Below are 23,397 nucleotides of genomic sequence, written 5' to 3'. Positions count from 1 at the left end.
GGGGGTAATGGAGGAGTGGACCAGGGTGTTGCGGAGGGAACGATCCCTTCGGAATGCTGACAGGGGAAGGGAGGGGAAGATGCGACTGGTAGTGGCATCACGCTGGAGGTGGCGGAAATGGCGGAGGATGATCCTTTGGATATGGAGGCTGATGGGGTGAAAAGTGAGGACAAGGGGAACCCTGTCACGGTTCTGGGAGGGAGGGGAAGGGGTGAGGGTAGAGGTGCGGGGAATGGGCCGGACACAGTTGAAGGCCCTGTCAACCACAGTGGGGGGAAATCCTCGGTTGAGGAAAAAGGAGGTCATATCAGAAGCACCGTCATGGAAGGTAGCATCATCAGAGCAGATGCGTCGGAGACGGAGAAACTGGGAGAATGGAATGGAGTCCTTGCAGGAGGTAGGGTGTGAAGAAGTGTAGTCGAGGTAGCTGTGGGAGTCGGCGGGCTTATAATGGATATTAGTAGACAACCTATCCCCAGAGATGGAGACAGAGAAGTCGAGGAAGGGAAGGGAAGTGTCAGAGATGGACCATGCAAAGGTGAGAGAAGGGTGGAAATTGGAAGCAAAGTTGATAAAGTTTTCCAGTTCGGGGCGGGAGCAGGAAACGGCACCGATACAGTCATCAATGTACCTGAAAAAGAGTTGGGGGAGGGGGCCTGAGTAGGACTGGAACAAAGAATGCTCGACATATCCCACAAAAAGACAGGCATAACTAGGACCCATGCGGGTACCCATAGCGACACCTTTTACTTGAAGGAAGTGCGTGGAGTTGAAGGAGTTGTTCAATGTGAGAACAAGTTCAGCCAGGCGGAGGAGGGTGGTGGTGGATGGGGACTGGTCGGGCCTCTGTTCCAGGAAGAAGCGGAGAGCCCTCAAACCATCCTGGTGGGGGATGGAGGTGTAGAGCGATTGGACGTCCATAGTGAAGAGGAGGCGGTTGGGACCATGAAACTGGAAATTGTCAAAATGACGTAGGGCGTCAGAAGAGTCACGGATGTAGGTGGGAAGAGACTGGACCAGCGGAGAAAAGATAGAGTCTAGATAGGAAGAAATAAGTTCAGTGGGGCAGGAGCAGGCTGACACAATGGGTCTGCCAGGACAGTCCCGACTTGATTCCTGGAATAAGTTTTTAAATTTAAAAAACATGGATCAAGGGGGAATTCAGCACAGTAAAGCCCACTCCTTTCACAGAGCAGGTACAATCCACCCCATTACAGATTCTATCTACTTTACTCAAATAATCTCTAGAATAAAAAGCTCTGCAATGATAACCCAAAACTCCCAAAGGTAACCAAGCAACGATTCCAGTATATACATCTATCCTCACCTCAAGGAGTTATATGTGTACTGCCCTCCGTGGATAATATTCCACTACTATTTCCCAGTCTCAAAGACAGAGTATTTTATGAAATATCTGAACATCTTAGTCAACAGAAAGCTGCATCTAAGTAGCACCTTTAACTTAGTAAATATTCCAGAGACTTTCACAGAGGAGAAACAGTTGGTGAGGAATGGTACAAAAAGGGATAGGGTGATACTTCTTTATACTCATCCCGGGAATCTCCAAGCCTGTTCCCAACTGGATATTTATGCAGCTACAGTTTGAAGCAATTAATCAGCTTGGTATCAACTGATTTTTTCAAGAGTTTGGTCTACACATCAACCAATAATTGTCCTTCTAATCACTAGTCTAGTTGTACTTGAAGCTGTCTTGCCACCAGAGAATGTTCATAGGAACATAGGAAATTAGAAGCAGGAGTAGGCCATTCGGCCCTCTCGAACCTGCTCCGCCATTCAGTTAGATCATGGCTGATCTACTACCTCAATGCCATTTTCCTACACTATCCCTTGATTTCTTCAATATCTAGAAATCTATTGATCTTTGTCTTGAACATACTCAATGACTGAGCCTCCACAGCCCTTGAGGTAGAGAATTCCAAAGATTCACCAACCTCTTGAGTGAAGAAATCCCTCCTCATTTCAGTCCTAAATGGCCTACCCCTTATTCAGATACAATGGCCTTGAAATTCTGTGGGTATGTTACTGGTCTTCTGCTGGAGTTATTGGTAGACCTTCTGCAGAGCTTCAGGACCAATATCGGGTGCACACAAGCTTGTACACAGCAGGAATTTTGCAATTTTTAGTCCTAGTTTTTATAAGTGAAAAAATATATAAGGAGAGAGATTATTGAGGATACATTCGATTTTGTCCACTAAATTGACTTGCAGATGGGAGGCTATAAACAAGGTACAGAGAGAGCAGAAAATCAATCTTAGATAACCCTGGACTGAAATTATGATCTGAAAGAAAAAAGTTAATCATACTAAATTGATTTATATGTGGTAAATAACTATGCAGTGAAAAGAATAGATTTATATATGGATAAAGTTTATCATTGGGTTGAATTCTTATATGTGCTCTAAAATGATCTCTACTATGCTGAAATCCTTACAGCAGAGCCGCTGTGTAATGATACTCATTTATCTATGCTTTGTAACAGGAATGAAACTGATTGCGGCTATACACTATGTGCTTTGAAGAAATAATGATGATGCTCGGTTAATAATAAGGTTTCACCTCTCCTAAGGAGCATGGTTAAAAAGATGTGCCATTTGAATCTGTGTACTGCTCACCACTTAGGGATAAAGGCGCTTAAGAGCCACAAATAATGGGAAGGTTATGGCACATAAGAGAATGCTATATTGTCAGCAAACTCTATTTCCAATCTGTGCCTCTCATCGGAGTTGCTATGTGCAGCTTCACTGGTTGAATTTACAAGAACCGAACACTAGTGCCAATCAGTTTGTTCTTTAGATCACAGCTCGAATCTCTAGACCCACCTGCTCCTTCCCACTGGGTAGGATTTTCGAGAGCACTAAATCCTTTTCATAGGCAACCACAAGACTGATTTAATGAGATGACAGTCACATTGTCCGTTGCCTAATGCTACCTCAGTAACACTGTTTTCTCGCAATCAGAACTATTTCTTGTGCCTATATGAATGTTGCAATCCTACTTACTTCCAGATTAGTCTGTACTAATAACAACAACTTGCATTGATATAACACCTTTAACGAGTAAACATTCCAAGGTGCTTCACAGGAGTGTTATCAAACAATATCTGACACTGAGTCAAATAAGAAGATAATAAGACAAAAGCTTGGTCAAAGAGTTAGGTTTTAAGGTGCGTCTTAAAAGAGAGGGAGTTGGAGAGTCAGAGAGGTTTAGGGAGGGCATTCCAGATCTTAGGGCCTATGCAGCTGAAGGTACAGCCACCTGTGGTAGAGCCATTAAAATAGGGGGTGCAGATCATGCTTAACGAATTGTATTGAATTTTTTGATGAAGCAACAGAGAAGGTTGATGAAGGGAATGCGGTGGATATTGTTTATATGGATTTTAGAAAGCATTTGATAAGGTACCACATAAAAGGCTGGTTAACAAAATTGAGGCTCATGGAATATGCAGGTCAGTGTCCATTTCGATAAAAAATTGGTTTAAGAACAGAAAACAGCAACTCGTAGTAAATGGTTGTTTTTCAGATTGGAGGATGGTAGACAGTGGTGTTCCCCAAGGGTCAGTGCTGGGACCACTGCTTTTTTTGCTGTATATAAATGACTTGGATCTTGGAATACAGAGTAGAATCTCAAAATTTGCAGATGACACCAGACCTGGAAGTGTGGCAAACAGTGAGATTGATATGAACCTCCACAACAGGACATAGATCTAGGCCAGCAGAATGGGCAGAGAGGTGGGAGATGGAATTTAATACTGACAAGTGTGAGGTGATGCATTTTGGCAGAAGAAATAGGGAAAGGCAATATAGATTAAATGGTACAGTTCCAAAGAGTGTACAGGAACACAGGGACATGGGGGTTCACGTGCATAGAATTTTGAAGGTGGCAGGAAATATTGAGAAAGTAGTTAGAAAAGCATATGGGATATTGGGCTTCATAAATAGAGATATTGAGTACAAAAGCAGGGAAGTTATGCTGAACCTTTATAAAGCTCTGGTTAGATCACAACTAGAGTATTGCATTCAGTTCTGGTCACCACAGTTCAGGAAGGATGTGAGGGTCCTTGATAGGGTGCAGAGGAGATTTACCAGAATGGTTCCAGGAATGCGGAATTTTAGTGACAAGGTTAGGTTAGAACAAAGGAAGTTGAGGGGAAATCTGATAGAGGTGGTCAAGATTATGACAGGTTGAGATAAGGTAGACAAAGAAAAGCTGTTCCCATTAGCTGATAGTACAGGAAGAGAGAACACAGATTTAAGGTTTTGGACAGGAGATGTAGGGGGGATGTGAGTAAGAACTATTTTATGCAGTGAGTGGTAATGACCTGGAACTCACTGCCTATGAGGGTGGTGGAACTGGAGATGATGAATGATTTTGAAAAGAAATTGGATGGGCACTTGACGGAAATAAATTTGCAGGACGAAGGGGATGAAGTTGGGGAGTGCGACTGATTGAATTGCTCTACAGAGAGCCAGCAAGGACCCGATGGGCCGAATGGCCTCCTTCTGTGCATTATGACTGTAAGACTCTATGACCACAAGGAGGTCAGCCATGATGAGATGGGCACTCGTGGTGGAGATCGTGATTACAGAGGGCAATGCGCTTATTAAGGGGTGCATTGCACTCCACCCTGTCCAACAGCACGCAGGACACTGAGTTCCATTGGGAGCCTCAGCACTGCAGAGGCTGCAGCACTGCAGGCCTAGTTCTCATGATCTCTTCCTGTGTCTTTCACAGGTGCAGACGTTGACTCAAGTAGACCTTCTCCCTCACCATCACCGGGCCAAGAGGAGCAGCAGAACTCTGAGGAAGCGCTGGCACATCTTTGAAGCGCAGCACCCATCAGCACAGACAAAGTTACCTAGGTGGGTCCTTGCTCGTGTTTAGATAGGGTGACACTGGGTGAGAAGCATGGCGCTAGAGTGCAGGAGAAGCTGCCAGAGGCAGAGGCAGTTCTGGTCAGTTCCCCTCAGAGGAGGGAGGACAGACACAGGCCTGCTCAGCTGGGCATTGATGCAGGGCCTCAGGAGGGTTTACCTAGACCGAAAGAAGCAGATGTGCTCCAACATGTTGGAGTTTCCTGAGGCAGTGCAGGGACATGGGCAGAGAATGGAGTAATCCCTCCAGCTCATGTATGCATGAGTTTCTCCATGGAAAGAGTGGCCTCATGGAGAGCCATATGCAGCAGCACTTGGAGTGCATGCAGGAACTGTGCACTGATGTACATAGGATGCATGCCACACTGTGTAACCTGGACTGGCCAGTGGCACTGGTGGCGTAGAGATGGTTGGAGGGATGCCAGTTGTGCCCCAGGTGGTCTCCCCTCCAGAGTGCTAGCCAGGGCCTGAGGATATCACCGAAGAGGATGATGGTGCCATCATCAAGGGGCACCATTATCATCTTTGGCCTCTTTGGCCCCTTTGACAAAGGGAGCATCTGTGCAGCAGGGCCCAGTGACGGAGGCTGCCCTGGCCATGATGCAGGTGCACCAGCCTCTGGAGATGCCCCCACAGACACCTCCATGACGAGGGTGACCACCATGTGCATCTCATCTGCAAGCCAAGACAAGTGAGCAGGCTGCCTCCACCTTCTCCGAGGCAACAAGGGGAGTACTGCGTAGAAGTGGCCAAGAGTGCGGGCCACTGTGTCATGCAGAGCACTGAGTGGGTCACTGGTGTGTCATCTTCCTGTAACTGAGCACTATTTAAATAATGACACGACGCCAGATGTGTGAAACTCCTTTTATTAATGGCGGGAAAAGAAAAGAGGCATGAGGTGGCGAAGGAGAGCAAGGGTTCCTCAATGGGGACATTGAAACCTCTGGGCAGATATTCATCTTCATTAGCATTGAGTTCCAGACCATGCTGCTCCTCCTGGGTCAGAGGGGCTCAGTTGAAACATTGATGAATCAGATGGTCCCTGACATTCACAGCATCCTGACGAGCCCTTTGAGTCCTGGCTTGGGCCCGGTCACCTCCCTGTGCAGCTGGAGCACTGGTGTTCTGCATCTTCCCCTCCTCCTCCTCTTCCATGTTCTGCTCCTCTATTTCCTCCAATGAGCTGTGTCCTTCCAGGGCCTCACCACCTCCCTGGAGGGCCATGCTATGGAGTGCACAGTTGACCACCACAATGAGCAAGACCCTTGCAGGAGTGTATTGCAGGGCACCACCCGACCAGTCCAGGCATCGAAACAGCATCTTCAGAAGCCCAATGGCTTATTCCGTGGTGGTCCTGATGAGCAGATGGTTTCAGTTGTATCATCTCTGTCCGGTGCTCTTATAGAGGGGTGCCTAGTCATCCCTTGTCCCCTGGAATCCAACTACAGATATTAGGGGTTGGAGAGAAGAGCTGTGGTAGCCTGGACTGGCGGAGGATGACGGAACCATGGCAGCTGCCAGGAAAGTGAGCGCGCACTTGGAGAACGCTCTTGTTGTGGTCGCAGACCAGCTGAACGTTGAGGGTGTAGAAACCCTTCCTGTTGATGAATCTGAATGGGTGGTTGCTGGGTGCCTTGATGGCTACAATGATGCCTTGCACCTGGGGGAAACCAGCGATGGTGGTGAAACCCACTGCCCTCTGAGCCTGTGCGGTCTCATCTGTCTGGACTTGAAAGTACTGTCCAGCTCTGGCAAATAGGACATCAGTGACCTGCAAGATGAAGTGGTGTGCAGACACTTGCGAGACACCGCCAAGGTCCGCAGCTGATCCTTGGAAGGATCCAGAAGCGAAGAAGTTCAAAGCCACAGTAACTTTGATGGCTACTGGCACAGCATGGTGACCAGTGCCGCGAGGTGCGAGGTCTTCGGCATCAAGGGTACAGATGTCTGTGACCAACTGCCTGGAGAGTCGCAGTCTCCTGCCACATTGGTTCGCGGTCATTTCCAGGTGACTTCTTCTTCGCCGGTAGGTCCTATGCTGAGAGTATGGCCTCCATGTCCTTCCTGCCCCTTGTCCCTCTCCTCTGCCCTCCTGATGGCTGGGGCTCATCCTTTCCTGTGGCAAGTGTTGCTCCTCATCGCCACTGGGCACAAAATCTGAGAATTATGCCCCCTTTGCCACATGCAGCCTTCTTTGTCTTCAGATGGCCCCCCAATTGTGCTTGGCAGCCTTTCCCACTGCTCTTATGCCCCCACGATGCCAGGAGGGAGACGACCCCTGCACTGCCCGAGTGCTTACTGCCCACTGTCCCCACCACCTGCAATGACCCAAAGTCACCTCTCTTCCAATGGGTAGGACTCCCTGCGCTGAACGTCCCTTTTATGGGGCCCAGCTAATTCCTTGAGGCTGCCATGGCTAGCTCCCCACTGTGTGCCCGCCTCCATTTAGCTAGTCTGCCCCAGACAGCGTGTGCAGCCCATGCACCCCGATGAAAATCACAACATCCCCCATTAAGAGCTCTTAATAAGCTGTTTAACCAGCTTAATTTGCCTTAATCATGGAGTGGGTGGGATACAGGGCCGCCCTCCTCCCGCCCTGGTGAAAATTGCCAGTGTGGAAACGGCGTTGGGAAACCTGCACGCCAGCCAGCGCTGGTAATTTCTCCCCCGGCCCTGTCCGTCTCTGTTCCCGCACCTGGCGGGACCTGAAAATTCAGCCCTGGAACCTTGAAACACGAGGGTGGATGGTCATGAGCTCAGGCATGTGGTTCAGGGCAATTGCTGGAGCCTGGTTAGCGCTGGTGATGGAGTAATTCATTTTGAGTTACATTGCTGCATCATATAAAGGCTTTGTAAAATGTAATGCTGTGCCACTGAGTCCACATCATGAGGTAGCTTAGAGAAAAATGTTTCTCAAAATAAATACCGAGAGCCACTAGCACAATGAAATGATTGCTTCCTTGTTGGTATGTATTTCAAGTGACCATAATTCATGTGCGAATGTCAGTAAGCTAATGGACCTGAGGACATAGCACATTGATCTTCCACACTGAGGAAAGCTATAGCCAATTGTCACGCCCATAACATGGCCTGCGGCTCAATTGGTGAACTCAGCATAGATCAAGGATCAAACCTTCCTCATAGTGCAGCATCACAATAGACAGTGCCTTTACTAATGTAACCAACAGGGGCCTTATTTGAAAGTGTCCTTCACGGGCAATAGGAACATAGGAATGGGATTAAATCTGTTCCGTGCCATTCAATATGATTACGACTGATCTGTATTCTAACGCCACTCATCTGCCCTGGCTCCATATCCCTTAACCCCTTCTGGGGTGGCACAGTGGCGCAGTGGTTAGCACCGCAGCCTCAAAACCCCAACAACCTGGGTTCGATTCTGGGTACTGCCTGTGCGGAGTTTGCAAGTTCTCCCTGTGACCACGTGGTTTTTTGCAGGGTGCTCCGGTTTCCTCCCACAGCCAATGACTTGCAGGTTGATCGATAAATTGGCCATTATAAATTGCCCCTAGTATAGATAGATGGTAGGGGAATTGAGGAAAAGTGGGGATGTGAGAGGGTAATGGGATTAATGTAGGATTAGTATAAATGGGTGGTTGATGGTTGGCACAGACTCAAAGGGCCTGTTTCAGTGCTGTATTTCTAAATAAAAAATATCCTTGATCCCAGATTTAAAATTGTTAATTGAGCTGGCATCTACTGCTTTTTTGTGGGAGGGAGTTCCATGCATCCACCGCCCTCAAGAGAGCAGATATCTCCGAGGGTTGTAGGGCTGGAGGAGGTTACAGAGATAGAGAGGAATGAGGATATGGTAGAACCTGAAGACAAAAATGAGAATTTTAAAATCACGGCATTTCAAGGGGAGTCAATGTGGATCAGCGAACGCAGGGGTGAATGGGTGAACGGGACTTGATGAATGGAACCTGTGAACGGCCTTCCCACCCCGCTGCTAATTGAGGCCCATAACTGGGCAATTAACTCCCAATTAAGGGACAGGTTTCTGTCCCTGGAAACTTTCTACTGCTCAAGACTGCCGCAATTAGCCATGTGGTGGGTGGCTCTGTCGCCACACGGGAAGATAAACCGTACGGGCTGCTTCCTGGCTCCTGGGGGGTGGTACAGGGTCCCTCGTTCAGGCACAAAGTGAGCAGATTTTTTAAAACTGAATTCCAAATTCTCAAACTGTCATGGTGGGATTTGAGCTCACACTATTTAGATTAATCATTAAGCCTCATGGACTATTAGTAACATAACCACGACACTGTCCTACCCCTTAAGGCTCTGTGCTGTGGTATTATCTGGAGTTAAGTGAGTAGAATCCCAGATGCCAATGACACAGTTACCCCTCCATTGGTGAGCTAGTCTGACTAGTAGGGCTGAAAATGGACTAAAGCACCTTTGGATCTCCTATCCCAGTATCTATCTCACTAGAGAATGTCCCTGTAACCGTTTAGGAACAGGGTACTTATCATGTTTTACATCCCACTGTCTAACTTTTGTTTAATTTATCTACTGATATATTAATTCTTTGAAGCATTAAGTAAGGGGCAAACCTTACACAATACCTCAACCTCAGTCAAACACAATCGCACTGACCTAATGCAGAGTCACTTATATTTTGCAGAGCTGGTCTTATCTGCTGCGTGAATACTGAGAGTGAGGTGAACTTAAACAGGTCACAGTTGGCAGCAGGGAAATCGAGTCAAAGAATTCTATGAACACGGAGCCCTGCCTGATTCAGGCTGAAATGTTGGTGAGGGTGAGACTGAAGTCTCATTAGAGAAACGAGAAGGATAATGGCTCCCAATGGACTAATTTTATTTTTAAAGTCTGAGCATCAGGATCATTGAAAATGCCAATGTTCTTTTCATTAAGCACCTGAGTGCTATAACGAAAGAATTACAACCCAATTGCAAACATATTAAAATTCAAAATTAGAAGCAACGGCTTCCCCAGGGTACAGTTCACATGAAGCTTTTTAATTGAATAACGGTAAACTGTGCCATGGAAGTAAAGTTATAGGCTGCCAACCTTTAGGAACACCACTGGCTTCCAGAGAAATAGGTTTAAAGTATGATGTCTGCCGTTCATAGCATTTACAGCACAGAAAGAGGGCAGTCGTGCCTGTGTCAGCACTTTGGAGGAGCTGTCCACTTAGTCCATAACCTTTGAAGTTTTGCTTTTTTAAGTATTTATACACTTAACGTTTGGAAAGCTATTATGGATTCTGCTTCTGTCACTGTTGCTAGCAGGGCAATCTTTCAACCATCTGCATTCAAATAAATCCTCCTAACCTCTCCCTTTGCGCTGTTAAATTTATGCCCTCGAGTTACCGATTCACCGACCAGCAAGAATAGTTTCTCCTGACTTAATTTATTGACGCCCTCATAATTTTGGATATTTTCACCAGTGTTAAATAATTATTTTTTAAAAAATTGTCTCCATTTCTTCTCTAGTTCTTCCATGTTGTGATGGAATTACTGGATTTCTAAACAGATCTTTTCTTCCCATCCTGACAGGTTTCTGTCCCTGGAAACTTTCTACTGCTCAAGACTGTCACTGGTTTCTTTATTCTGGGAAATCATCCACTTTTAAACAGAACCAACTCCATGCTTGAATCTGAGATAATTCTGATGCATGGACAGAATTCCAACAGTTTAAACCATAACCATTAGGGTGGCGCAATGGTTAGCACTGCAGCCTCACAGCTCCAGCGACCTGGGTTCAATTCTGGGTACTGCCTGTGTGGAGTTTGCAAGTTCTCCCTGTGTCTGCGTGGGTTTTCTCCGGGTGCTCTGGTTTCCTGCCAAAAGACTTGCAGGTTGGTAGGTAAATTGGCCATTATAAATTGTCCCTAGTATAGGTAGGGAAATGTGGGGATGTGGTAGGAATATGGGATTAGTGTAGGATTAGTATATATGGGTGGTTGATGGTCGGCACAGACTCGGTGGGCCGAAGGGCCTGTTTCAGTGCTGTAAACTCTAAACTAAACTAAATAACCAATCGTTCCTGCAATGTAGAGCTATTTTGGATCAAACTCTTTTATGCTGAAGTGGTTCAGTTTGTAACAGTCTTGCCTCTATCTCAAAAGGTTATGGGTTCAAGTCACACTCTTGAAACTTGAGTATGAAATCTGGCTTGACATTCTATTGTGGGATGTCCCATATTTATCCCTCAAACCACCATTACAAAAAGCATGATCTTATTGCTGTTGTGGAATCTTGCCTTGTGCAAATTAGCTGCCAATTCTTCTCCAGTATCATTGGTGCTTCATTGGTTATACAGCATTTTGAAGCATTCTGAGGTTGCTGTAATAAATTTGTTGCTGTAGGACCCATTGTTTTGCCAGGGGTCGATCACTAACACTGTGGGTAATGGGGCACCTCCATCTCAATTGCACCATTGGTTTCTCTTGCTCTCCAGTGAGAGAGACTCAGTGAAAGTTCACATGATTGTGATACTGGGGGCTGGACATTTGCATCGGGGGCAGGAAACTAAAGTCGGGACTGTTTCCGGGTCCCGAACCCGACCCGGGGGATGGGGGGAGGGGGGAAGGGAAATAATAATCGGCCCTGAGTTTCCTGGGGAAGCCCCCTTAATTGCTATGGAGATGGGTTTGATGGCCAATTAACGGTCGCAGGGGTAGAAATGGAGGTGGGACTATTCAAGTACTGGCTTGATTTAAACTGACCACTGCTGATATTACTGTGGCTGTCATTTTAGTCCAGATACTGCAGAGTGGAAAATCTCAGAAGACTTCATTTGCACAATGTCTCAGCAGAGCCAGAGGCCTGGAATCCAGGGCAGGGCTGTCCCTCAATCCCCTGCCCTTGCTGCCAATTCCCCTCCCCCACGTCCCCCCCTCTAGCCCCCAAGACCCCTCTGCCCTGACCTGGCTCCTCGGCTTCCAGGACGGTCACCTCCAGTAGCAGCCACCATCTCCGCCATGGCACTGCAGCTGCCGACCTCTGATTGGTCAGCAGCTCTCCAAGGGCGGGACTTCCAGCAACAGGGCCCTAGATCCTATGGAAGGCCCACCACTGTCCACTTCAGTGCCTGATGGGCACTAAATGCGGCAGGCCTTCCGGAAAAGAGGCGACGCAGGGATCTCAGCATCGGTTTATCTCGACTTCGACACCCCCGCCGCCAGGATAAAATCCCCCCAAGGCACTAAGATCACTGACCTGAAACATTATTTCCGTTTCTCTCTCCAGAGATGCTGCCAGACCTGCTGAGTATTTGCAGCATTTTCTGTTATAAGAACATAAGAAACAGGAGCAGGAGTAGCCCATTCTGCCCCTCGAGCTTGCTCCACCATTCAATACCACCATGGCTGATCTTCTGCCTCAACTCCACTTTCCCACCCGCTCCCCATTTATCTTGATTCCCCGAGAGATCAAACTTCCATCCCAGCCTTGAATACATTCAACAATGGAGTATCCACAGCCCTCTGGGGTAGAGAATTCTAAAGATGCACAACCCTCTGAGTGAAGAAATTTCTCCTCAGCTCAGTCCTAAATAATCAACCCCTGATCCTGAGGATGTGCCCTTGTGTTCCGGACTCTCCAGCCAGGGGAAACAACCTCTCCATGTCTATCCTGTAAAGCCCCTTCAAAATCTTGCAGGTTTCAACAATGAGATCACCTCTCATTCTTCTAAACTCCGGAGAGTAAAGGCCCAATTTACTCAGCCTTTCATCATAGGACAACCCTCTCATCCTAGGAAGCAATCTCGTGCGCCTTCACTGTACCACTTCCAAGGCGAGTATATCCTTCCTTCAAAATAGAGACCAAAACTGCGCACAGTACTTATTTTACAGTACAGAGTTTTGGATGACCTCAAGTTTATAGAGGGTAGAATGTGGAAGGCTGGCCAAGTGTGCGTTGAAATATTCAAAGCTAGTGATAACAAAAGCATGGATTAGGGTTTCAGCAGCAGATGAGCTGAGGCAAGGGTGGAGCTGGGCAATGTTACAGAAGTGGAAATAGGCGGTCTTTGTGTAAATATGTGAGCTGAAGTTCATCTTGGCAGAAAAAGTGATAGGCAACCCACTGTCACATTCAAGCAAACACAAAATCATTTTTTCTGTCGGTACCTTACAGATCAGTTACATTTTGCTAATGAATTAATTCTATTTCTGCGATATATTATGTAATATTGATAGGAAAATTCATAACAGAGAATCTTAAAAAATATGAACATATAGAACTTAATGCATCAGTTTCAAAGCAGATTGCAGGATTCAAAAATCTAATGTGGAGTTCTTGCGGGTCTCAGTGCTAATAGATTGAACAGTTTCTTTGTCGGTAATGCGAAGAAGAGTTTAGCTTACTTTAATTTAAAATTGTGGCTCATTTCAAAGGCGATTTGATTTGCTGACAGAAATCAGTAATTTACTGTCTTCTCTCCTCTGAATTGCCCCAGTAAATCCTCACCTTCCTGTTTTGACATATATTACTGGACTGTCATATTCCATCTCACAATGTCAAGCCCTGGGTGATAAGCAGTAATTTATTCCTGATTATAATTACAAAAACATTGGACATGACCAGAATTTCACTTGAGCATATGAGGAACAGACCTTGGAAGAACTTGTGGAACTAGTGCTCTCTTATGCCATATATTTTGCAGTCAAATATTTGGACATCTTTGCTGCCATATTGGAGACCATTCTTCATGCATAGCCTTGATAGTGAGTATTGGCAGGCTATCTATCCATGGAGGGCAAGATGAGTCCTTATCATCAGCTGATATCTAGCTTCCAAGAAGATCACTGGCAGGAAACAGGAGCTGGAAACCTGGTTCATTGTAACTCTCAGGATTATGGCACTGAGACCTGCTGTACATCTCCATTGCTGCCACAGCCAAGATTGGCATAGACCTCTCAAATCCATATGGTCCAGTCCAACACCATGCAGTGCATTCACCCTCTGAGCCATTAGGGTAGTTGTTGCATGTTTTCTGAGGTAAATTCAGTGTTCCCAGGACTGAACCCACTCCACGGGGGCACAACACTGTAGCTTCTACCCTGAGCTTACCAAATGGAGAGCAAGATGGATTTTCTAATTTCTTCTTTGGAAAAGTGAAGACTTAGAGGTGACTTAATAGAGCCCTTTAAAATTAAGAATGGGTTGGAGAAGGTAGATGTGGAGAGAATGTTTCCGCTTGTGGGAGAATAAAACTAGCGGCCATAAATATGGGATGGTTATTCATAAATCCAATAGGGAAAGAAGCAGCAATTTCTTTACTCAGAGAGTGGTTAGAATGTGGAACTCGCTACCACAGGAAGTGACTGAGGCAAGTAGCTTAGTTGCTTTCAAAAGAATACTAGACGAATGCATGAGAGAGCAGGAGATAGAAAGATAGGCTGAGATAAGGTCGATAGAATGGGAGGGAACTCGTGTGGAGTATAAACACCAGTAGAGACTAGTTGGGTTGAATGGCCTGTATCTGTGCTGCATATTCTATGTAATAAAAATTCTCCTTAGAGACGGTTGCTTCAATGGCAGTCAGCCCCCTAACAGCAAGCAGTAGGTGGACATCCTATGTGTTAACCGAGACTCTCATACATTCTGCTTTAATTGGTATTATAAAAGAAAATTCAGCTCACCTCAATAAAAAATAAAGCAGCGGGAGACAGGGGGTGACTGTTAATGTAGATGATGACGAGTATAATGACAGCAATTACAATAACTGCCAGTACAATGCCCACCACCAAACCGGTATGCAAAGGACCTTTCTTCTCTGAGGGGGTGTCATCCGTGATAGCTGTAAGAGAACACAGGGAGACCGGGGAAGAAGAAAACAGTAAATAACCTCATTAATTAAGGAGTCATATGCTGAGGTTCAGACATGGGACATTCGTACCTGACAGTATCACACTGGAAAGTATAGTTAAATTATCTTGCTGTTGGGGAAGCTCCTTTATTGGTATTTACATCCAACATTGTCCTGGCCAATACTGATCGCTCAACCAGCATCACTAAGAAAATTATCTGGTCAGTATCCCATTGGTGTTTGTGGAACCTTGCTATGCACAAATTGGCTGCCACTATTCCTACATTGCAACAGTGACTACACTTCGAAAGTACTTCATTGGCTGTAAGACTCTTTGGGATGCTCTGAGGTCATGAAAGGCTCTATAGGGCCAAAGACTTGCAGGGTGATAGGTAAATTGGCCATTGTAAATTGCCCCTGGTGTAGGTAGGTGGTAGGAGAATTCAGGGAAGGTGGAGATGTGGTAGGGAAAATGGGATTAATGTAGGATTAGTATAAATGGGTGGTTGATGGTCGGCACAGACTCGGTGGGCCGAAGGGCCTGTTTCAGTGCTGTATGACTCTATATAAACATAAGTTCTTTTCTTCTTTTTCAGCATCTTGGAGTGCAAGCCTTCTGCCCAGGGACACATCCCCTTATCTAAACCAGGGGAATTTCAGCACCTGTTGTCAACGGCCAAGGGCTGGAATAAAGGTTTAAAAAAATTACATTGAAAAGATAATGAAAATAATGAAATAGTTTCAGAACAGCCATAAGAATTGGGATGATATCACAGCTGAATGAATCACATTGCTGGACGATGGAGCAGCAATTTTGATGCTGGAGCAGTGATAATGATGTGGCCCGTGCACATTGACACTGGACAGCGAAAAGAAAGACAGACTTGCATTTATTTAGCACCTTTCACAACCTCAGGAGTGCTTTTAAAGTGTAGTTACTGTTGGAATGCAGGAAACATGGCAGCCAATTTATATCTAGCAAGCTCCCAAAAACAGCAATGTGTTAATGTCCAGTTAATTTTTTTTTAGTGATGTTGATTGAGGGATAGATATTAACTAAAGCACCAGGGAGAACTCCGCTGCTTTTCTTCCAAATAGCACCATGGGATCTTTTACACACCTGTTTCAGTACTGTATCTCTCTATGACCTTGACTTAACATCCTGCCAAATGATGGTACTTCCAAGAGTGCAGCACTGGCACATTTTCCGACACTTTTGTGCTTAAGTCCTGATGGAGGGCTGAACCCATAGTCTTGTAGTTTAGAGGTAAGAGTGTTACCAACGGAACTGCGACCAACGCAGGGAGAATAGAAAGCCTGCTGTTGGTTTCTGTTGACTTTCACATCCTGTTTCAAAAGACCCAAGTGGTGATATTCAGAGCTGAGCCCCTGCCACCATTGGACCATGAAGGTAAATGGTCACCCAGGTAATAGATGATCCATGTGATCTGCTGGCCTGGTTTCTAGTGCTTTAGGGGGAGAGGAATTTTACAGGCTATTTTGTTCTCATTGGCCCCGGGCTGTTCTCTGTTTCATTTTGCCTCTCTCAGATTGCATGGCTGTGCATGGGGAGAGGATGGGGGATTGGAGAAGTGTCTAGTCATGATGCTCCAGCCATGGCGATGATCTTTTTCCTGCCAGTCCGATATAAACTACATGCACAGCCAGGCACAATCCCCCATTCTCCCTGGTGGTTCGGAGCCTTGGTTACATGCAGATGTTTCTATATTAAGAGTGAGTGGCAGGGCACAATCCAGATCTGTAGGCCGTGAAAGAAACTCTGATAATTTAAGTCTTAGGAAGGTTTGCAAGAGGAAAAAATAAATCATTAGAAAATGTGAGAGAGAAAAGATTGACTATTTATGGTTCCTGCTGGTGAGCATGAGAGTAAAGATGAAGGTTCTGAGGATTATATAGAATGTAGAGCACAGAAACAGGCCATTTGGTCCAAGGATCTGTGCCAGTGTTTATTATCCTTCCTTACTTCATCTCACTCTACCGATATATCCTTCAATTCCTTTCTCCTTTAAATACATCTATGCTCTTCGCCTCAACCACTCCTAGTGGCAATGAGTTCCCCATTCTCACCACTCTCTTCTCACCATTTCACATAACCCAAAGCCAACAGCCACAGTCTCTTTCCTGAACAAGCCTGAAAACATCATAGAAACAGAAACAGGAAGGGATATGGTGCCCTCCAGTCAAACAGTGCTCCCATCCAAGTGCAGAGCAGAAAGACTGTAGGAAAATCAATGATATGCTTGATTGTGTCAAGCGCCAAAAATATCGGTGTGGGGTTGGGGTGAGGTGGGGCGGAGTGGACGAGAATAAATAAATCCTGAGATCAAATAAAAATTTCTCTCCTTACCTTTATATTTCTATAACGATAGAAAGAGATAATGTAAACATATAGTGTGTGCAAAAATTGAGACCAATAGCAAGTTGCGAACCCATTTAAACAATTGGAGTTGCAGTTCTGATGGAATCATCTCAAAATAAGTCATTTGTTTGACCATAAATGCCTGTCATTGCAAAAGAGTGAGACTTCACAGGCTGGTGTTGAATAAATTGCCTTGCCTTTTGCATCTTAATAGAGCATAAATGTAATTTAAGGGAGAAAGGAATTGAAGGATATGTCGATAGAGGGAGATGAAGTAAGGAAGGAGAATAAACACTGGCACAAACCCATTGGGCCAAACAAATGGATAATGTAAAGGATCATTCTTGTGCTTGTTTAAATATTAGGATAAAATGTTAAGAAACGCTTCTCCATGTCACCGAATGAGTAATTTCTGTGGGTGACATTTAATAACCAGTCATATTCTCAGAAGAGCATTGAGTTCCGTGAAAGTTATTGTATCTGCATAATTACTCTTGATCTTCTTGATATATCCCATGAGTCATACCAAAGGACATCTCGCACTATCATTTTACTGTCCTTGTCCACAACTTTTGTCGGCAGTTTTACACATGTTTTATTTCAAGGCCTATAAAGTTGAACTGAGTCCTGCCACTCATTTTTCATGCAAAAATATGCAGCCAAGGCAATGACACCCTGGGGAGAATGAGGGTTAGGGTCTGACTGAGCATAATATCTTTATTGTTCTCTGTATCATGGAGGACAGATCTCTACACTAAAAACCTGACACTGGCTCTAAGACAGGCTAACAGCAGGACCGGTGCATGATGGTGCTTTGGGCTGTGCTCCAACTCTCACCCCTTGGCTCTGATGCAAAAGACAAGGCGATTTATTCAACACCAGCCTGTAAAGTCTCACTCTTTATCGATGACAGGCATTTATGGTTAAAAAAATGACTTATTTTGAGATGATTCCATCAGAACTGCAACTCCAATTGTTTAAATGGGTTCTCAACTTGTTATTGTCTCAATCTTTGCACACACTATATGTTTACATTATCCCTTTCTATAGTTATAGACATATAAAGGTAAAAAGAGAGATTTTTATTTGATCTCAGGATACGAACAATATTATTAACTGTATTGGGGAGTATAGCTCAGTGGTAGAGCATCTGACTGTAGATTAAGAGGTCCCTGGTTCAAGTCCAGGTGCTCCCTTAATGCCATGTTTCTTGCAAAGCTGCCAAGGGCTGAATTGTCTCCTTCTATGCTATAAATGACTCTATGGCTGAATTTGTTGCCCTGAGACAGCTCTTGGATTTAATTGCTCCACTGTTAATGGCCATGCCTTTAGCTGTCTAGACCTGAGGCTTCAGAATTCTCTCTTCTCCTTTCAGATCATACTTAAAACCTATCTCTTTGACCAAGTGTTTCGACACCTGTCCTAATATCGCTTTGTAAGTTTGGTGTCAAATTATGTTCAGTAATGCTCTGGTGATGCACCTTGGAATGTTTCACTACATTAAGGGTGCTATATAAATGCAATTTATTGTTGAATCACTGCAGTCCATGTGGTGCTGTTGCTCCAACAATGGTGTGCGGTAGGGATTTCCAGGATTCTGACCCAGCGATGGTGAAGGAACAGCAATATATGTCCAAGCCAGGATAATGTGTGATTTGAAGGTGAAGTTGGCGGTGACTCTGTTCCCAAAACATTGTTGGTCTTGTCCTTCTCAGTGGTGGAACTCGCGGGGCAGGGAGGCGCTGTCGAATTAACCTTGGTGAGTTGTTGTGAGGCAGTCTGCAGATCATAGATACTGCAGCCACAAACGCTATGCTGGCTATTCAACCCGGTGACAAGGGCATCAATCAATAAAGCTGCTCTGCCCTGAATAGTGTCAGGCTTCTTGAGTGTTGGGGCTGTACGCATCTAAACAAGTGGTGAGTGCTGCATTGCACTCCTGACTTGAGCCCTGCAGACGGTAGATAGGGTTTCGGGAGTCAGGAGCTGAGTCACTTGCCACTGAATACTCATCTGCCCCACTGATTTACCTGATGCAGTTAACAATCTGGCCAATGGTGAATCTCAAGATGGTAGGAAACTTGGTGATTGGGGTGCCATTGGAAGTCATGGGAGGTGGCTGGTCTTTCTCTTGCTTGAAAACCTGCTGTTTATGTGGCATGAATGTTATTGCCACTTGATCAGTCCAATTCTTGATGATATCCAAGTCTTGCCGTTGGTTGACATGAACACTTCATTATCAGAGGCATTGAGAATGGAGCTGAGAACTGTGGAATTGTCAGTGAATAGCCACACTCATCTCAAGGCTTATTCCCAATCAGGTCTTCCCAATGAAGGATGGCGCTCACAAGGACTGCTAGCCAGGAAATTATGGTCACAAGCGTCAATGATCTATCCATTTATATGAATTGGAAGTATGGGGTGATGGCCCATGATTTCCCAACCAGCGGTCTCCCTGAGTTCCTTTTCTCATTGAGAGCAAGCAAATGAGGAATCTGGAACTCTCTTCCCCAAAAGGCTAAGAATGCTGAACCAATAAACAGTGAGGAAGATAGTAATAAACCTCAACAGGCCACAGTCAGGTTAGTGGGCTGGTCAGACATATGGCAGATGAAATTCAATGTAGTAAAGTGTGAGGCGATACATTTTGGAAGGAGGAATGAGGAGAGACAATACAAGCTAAATGGTACAATTTTAAAAGGGAGTGTGAGAAGAGAGAGCCTGGGATATTTGAGCACAAATTTTTGAAGGTGGCAGGATTGATAACCAAGCAGTTTTTAAAACATATGGGACCCTGGGCTTTATAAATATAGGCATAGAGTGCAAAATCCAGGAAGTTATGCTGAACCTTTATAAAACACTGGTTCGGCCCCAGCTGGAATATTGTGTCCAGTTCAGGGCACCACACTTTCGGAAGGATGTGAAGGTTTTGGAGACGGTACAGAAGAGATTTACTGGAATGGTTCCTGGGAGGAGGGATTACAGTTATGTGGATAGACTGGAGAAGCTGGGGCTTATCTCCTTCAGAGAAGAGAAGACTAAGAGGAGATTTGATAGAGGTGTTTGACATCATGAAGGGTTTAGCTAAATTAGGTAAATAAAGAGAAACTGTTCGAATGGCTGAAAGGTTGATAACCAGAGGGCGCAGATTTAAGGTGACTGGCAAAAGAACCAGAGGTGACATGAGGAAAAACTTGTTTTTGCAACTAGTGGTTAGGATTTGGACTGCCCTGCCTGGTGGATACAGATTCAATAGTTGCTTTCAGAAGGGAACTAGATAAATACTTGAAGGAGAAAAAAATTGCTGGGATATGGGGAAAGAGCAGGGGAGTAACTGAATTGATCTTTGAAACAGCCAGCATAGACTCAATGGGTCACTGACCTTCTCCTGTGCTGTTCTGAAGAAGGGTCACTGACCTGAAACGTTAACTCTGCTTCTCTCTCCACAGATGCTGCCAGACCTGCTGAGTATTTCCAGCATTTCTTGTTTTTATTTCTCCCGTGCTGTATTATTTTATGATTCTATGAATTGAAGCTTTCAAGACCGACAAGAGTTTTGTTAGGAAAGGGGATCAAGGGTTATGGGTCAAAGGCCGGCAAATGGGGTTGAGGTGCAAATCAAGCATTACCTAACTGTATGGCGGAACTGACTAAATGGGCTGAATGGCCTGGACCTGTTCCTATGAATCAGCTTTGTCGCTTCTAACATTTCCCCAATGCTCAGTGCTGTTAGTGTGGAGGTGATTCCTCAGTGACTCAACAATTCCATTAGAAAGTGAGTGAAAGGCTCTTTGAAAGCTTTTGCAAATTGAGCAGTTTAATGTTCAGTGTTTTGAAACGTCATTCTGGTGAAGGTTTTCTACTCTGAAAGTATTTCTTAGCCAGCCCAGTAGCAGATCCTTTACCATAACAGTATAAAGTTTATTGCCTGGGCATTCCGGGCCTATTAAAATGCTAATTTTAATTAAAATGCATTAGCCCACTGCCATTAGTTTTATTGTTGTATATGCCTCGTTGGGAGTTTAGGTCTGAGTCAGCTTCAGGCACGTCTATAACAGAACCAACCCATGTTATTCAGGACAGTCTCTATTTCCCAGCTAATAATTTAACTACAATGACTCACTGACCGAAGAACAGAAGGGGAGTTCTCCTTGGTGTCCTGGCCAATCCGTTGACCAACATTACCATAACCGACTCTGGACATTATCATGTTGCTGTTTGTGGAAGCTTACTGTGTGCCAATCTTATTGAAACATATAAGACCCTGAGGGGACTTGACAGGGTGGATGTTGAAAGGATGTTGGAGAGACTAGAACTAGGGGACACAGTTTAAAAATAAGTTGTCGCCCATTTAAAATGGAGCTGATGAGAAATCTTTTTCTCTCGGAGGGTTGAGAATCTTTGGAACGCTCTTCTCCAGAGAGTGGTGGAGGCAGGGTCATTGAATATTTTTAAGGCAGAGGTAGATAAATTTTTGACTGACAAGGGAGTCAAAGGGTACTGGGGGTAGGTGGGAAAGTGGAGTTGATCACTATGATCTTACTAAATGGAGGAGCAGGCTCGAAGGGGACGACTGGCTTACTCCTGCTCCTAATTCGTATGTTTGTATGTTCATATGACATTACAACAGTAACTACATTTCAAAAAGCAATTCATTGGCTGTGAAGTGCTTTGGAATGTCCTGAGGTCGTGAATGGTGCTATATAAATGCAAGTCTTTCTTTCTTTTCAGATCTAGCCGCTTTAGAAATGCAACATTGAGAAATTAATAAATCATGAGATGTGTGTATATATCGGGGCCAGGCATTTCTTCCACAGTTCAGAGTAAAATGGGACAAACAAACAAAACACTTTGTACACAAATGCATGACTGGTCTGTTCAATCAGCAGAGGTCATCTTTGTTTGGAGAAGTGGTAAAACTGAACCTTTGATGCCCGTTTTCATTCTTTTAAAAAATGGTCAATCTGGGTTAAGAATCTATCAGGAGTTTTACCATGGCAGCTGCTGCTTTGACACAATGCACAACTGATTGCTGGTGAGACTAAAACCCTGATATACAGGTACTTTGTTATTTATTATTGTCATTAAGTCTACTCAGCCAAAGTCTGCAGCTCACCTGTGACATTTAAATGAAGCCCAAAGTTGAATTTGGCCATTTTTTGAGCTCACTGTCTACATGAGCTAAGAGTATTTATTTTCAAGGAAAATTTTAGAATTAAGAGTTTATACCTACCAGGAAAGGATGAACAGACTGGGGTCATTTTCTCTAGAAAGGAGAGAACTGAGGGGTGACATGGTAGCGGTATTTAAGATTATGAAAGGGTTTGATAGAGTAGACATAGAAAAGATGTTTCTACTTGTGGGGAGACCTAAACTGGGGGCCATAAATATAAGGTAGTCACTAATAAATCCAATAAGGAATTCAGGAGAAACTTCTTCACCCAAAGACTGGTTAAAATGTGGAACTTGCTACCACAAGGTATAGTTGAGGCAAATAGTTGCATTGAAGGGAAAGATAGATAAACACCAGGGAGAAAGGAATAGAAGGTTATGTGAATAAGGTTGGATGAAGAGGAGTGGGAGGAAGCTTGTCTGGAGCATAAACATGGCATAGACCAGATGGGCTGAATGACCTGTTTTTGTGCTGTAAACTCAATGTAATTCTATTTAAAACATTGAAAGCAGCTGCTTAAAATACCCTCTATTTTGGTAGAGCTGGTTACTAAAATCAGCAAGAGTAAGAGTGAAACAAAGATGGGCGGGAGATGAGGAATAAAAAGACAATTGGATTTTGCCCAGAAATGCCTAACATTTTGAGAAGCGTACATTGTCAAAATCAGAACTCGTCAGCACAAATGTATACTTTTCTAAATCATTGGGAATGCTATCATCATGTTTAAGAGTCTTCACAATAAACCACTAAAAAAACCCCACAATTTCCAGTTTGTCTGATATGGAGTAGAATCTCTCTCTGTGTAGGGTCATATCCCAATTACCTAAACCCAGGGGATTTAGGTGCATGTTGGCAAGACAAAAGGCCAAGTAACTTCCTGACTGTGAGTATGTGTACTGTAGGAGTTTAACTAGCTAAAGCCACACAGCTTGCTAGCACAAATCACTGGTACTGCTCCCACTGCCTGTCCAGCCTGGACCATCCTATCTTTTGAGTTGTTGCTTGCAAGGTTAGTTGGAGCTGATTGGGAATAAACCCACCATTTCTCACTGTGATATCTACTCCTTCAGCTGACCAGCTGTGAGACATGTTGATCAGTCAGTCACTTCTCCCTAGAGTATAGCGAATTGCCTGGCTTAGTAACAGGAATTCAAATT

General features: G+C 44.7%; 1 protein-coding gene and 1 non-coding gene across 2 annotated transcripts in view; one reads left to right on the top strand and one right to left on the bottom strand.

Moving 5' to 3' along the window:
• LOC137347956 (plexin domain-containing protein 1-like) overlaps positions 1-23,397 on the bottom strand; it is a 467,720-nt gene that overhangs the window by 6,758 nt on the left and 437,565 nt on the right. The window contains exon 13 of the mRNA XM_068013022.1: positions 14,521-14,678. Within this exon, the coding sequence (XP_067869123.1) occupies positions 14,521-14,678 (158 nt within the window). The remainder of the gene's footprint in view (positions 1-14,520; positions 14,679-23,397) is intronic.
• Positions 18,192-18,263, top strand: trnay-gua (transfer RNA tyrosine (anticodon GUA)). The gene has a single exon. It is a non-coding gene; the product is annotated as a tRNA-Tyr (tRNA).

This window comes from Heterodontus francisci, chromosome 33 (assembly GCF_036365525.1).
Source record: "Heterodontus francisci isolate sHetFra1 chromosome 33, sHetFra1.hap1, whole genome shotgun sequence".
In the NCBI taxonomy this organism is placed as follows: domain Eukaryota; kingdom Metazoa; phylum Chordata; class Chondrichthyes; order Heterodontiformes; family Heterodontidae; genus Heterodontus; species Heterodontus francisci.
This window is presented reverse-complemented; position numbering and strand designations above follow the sequence as displayed.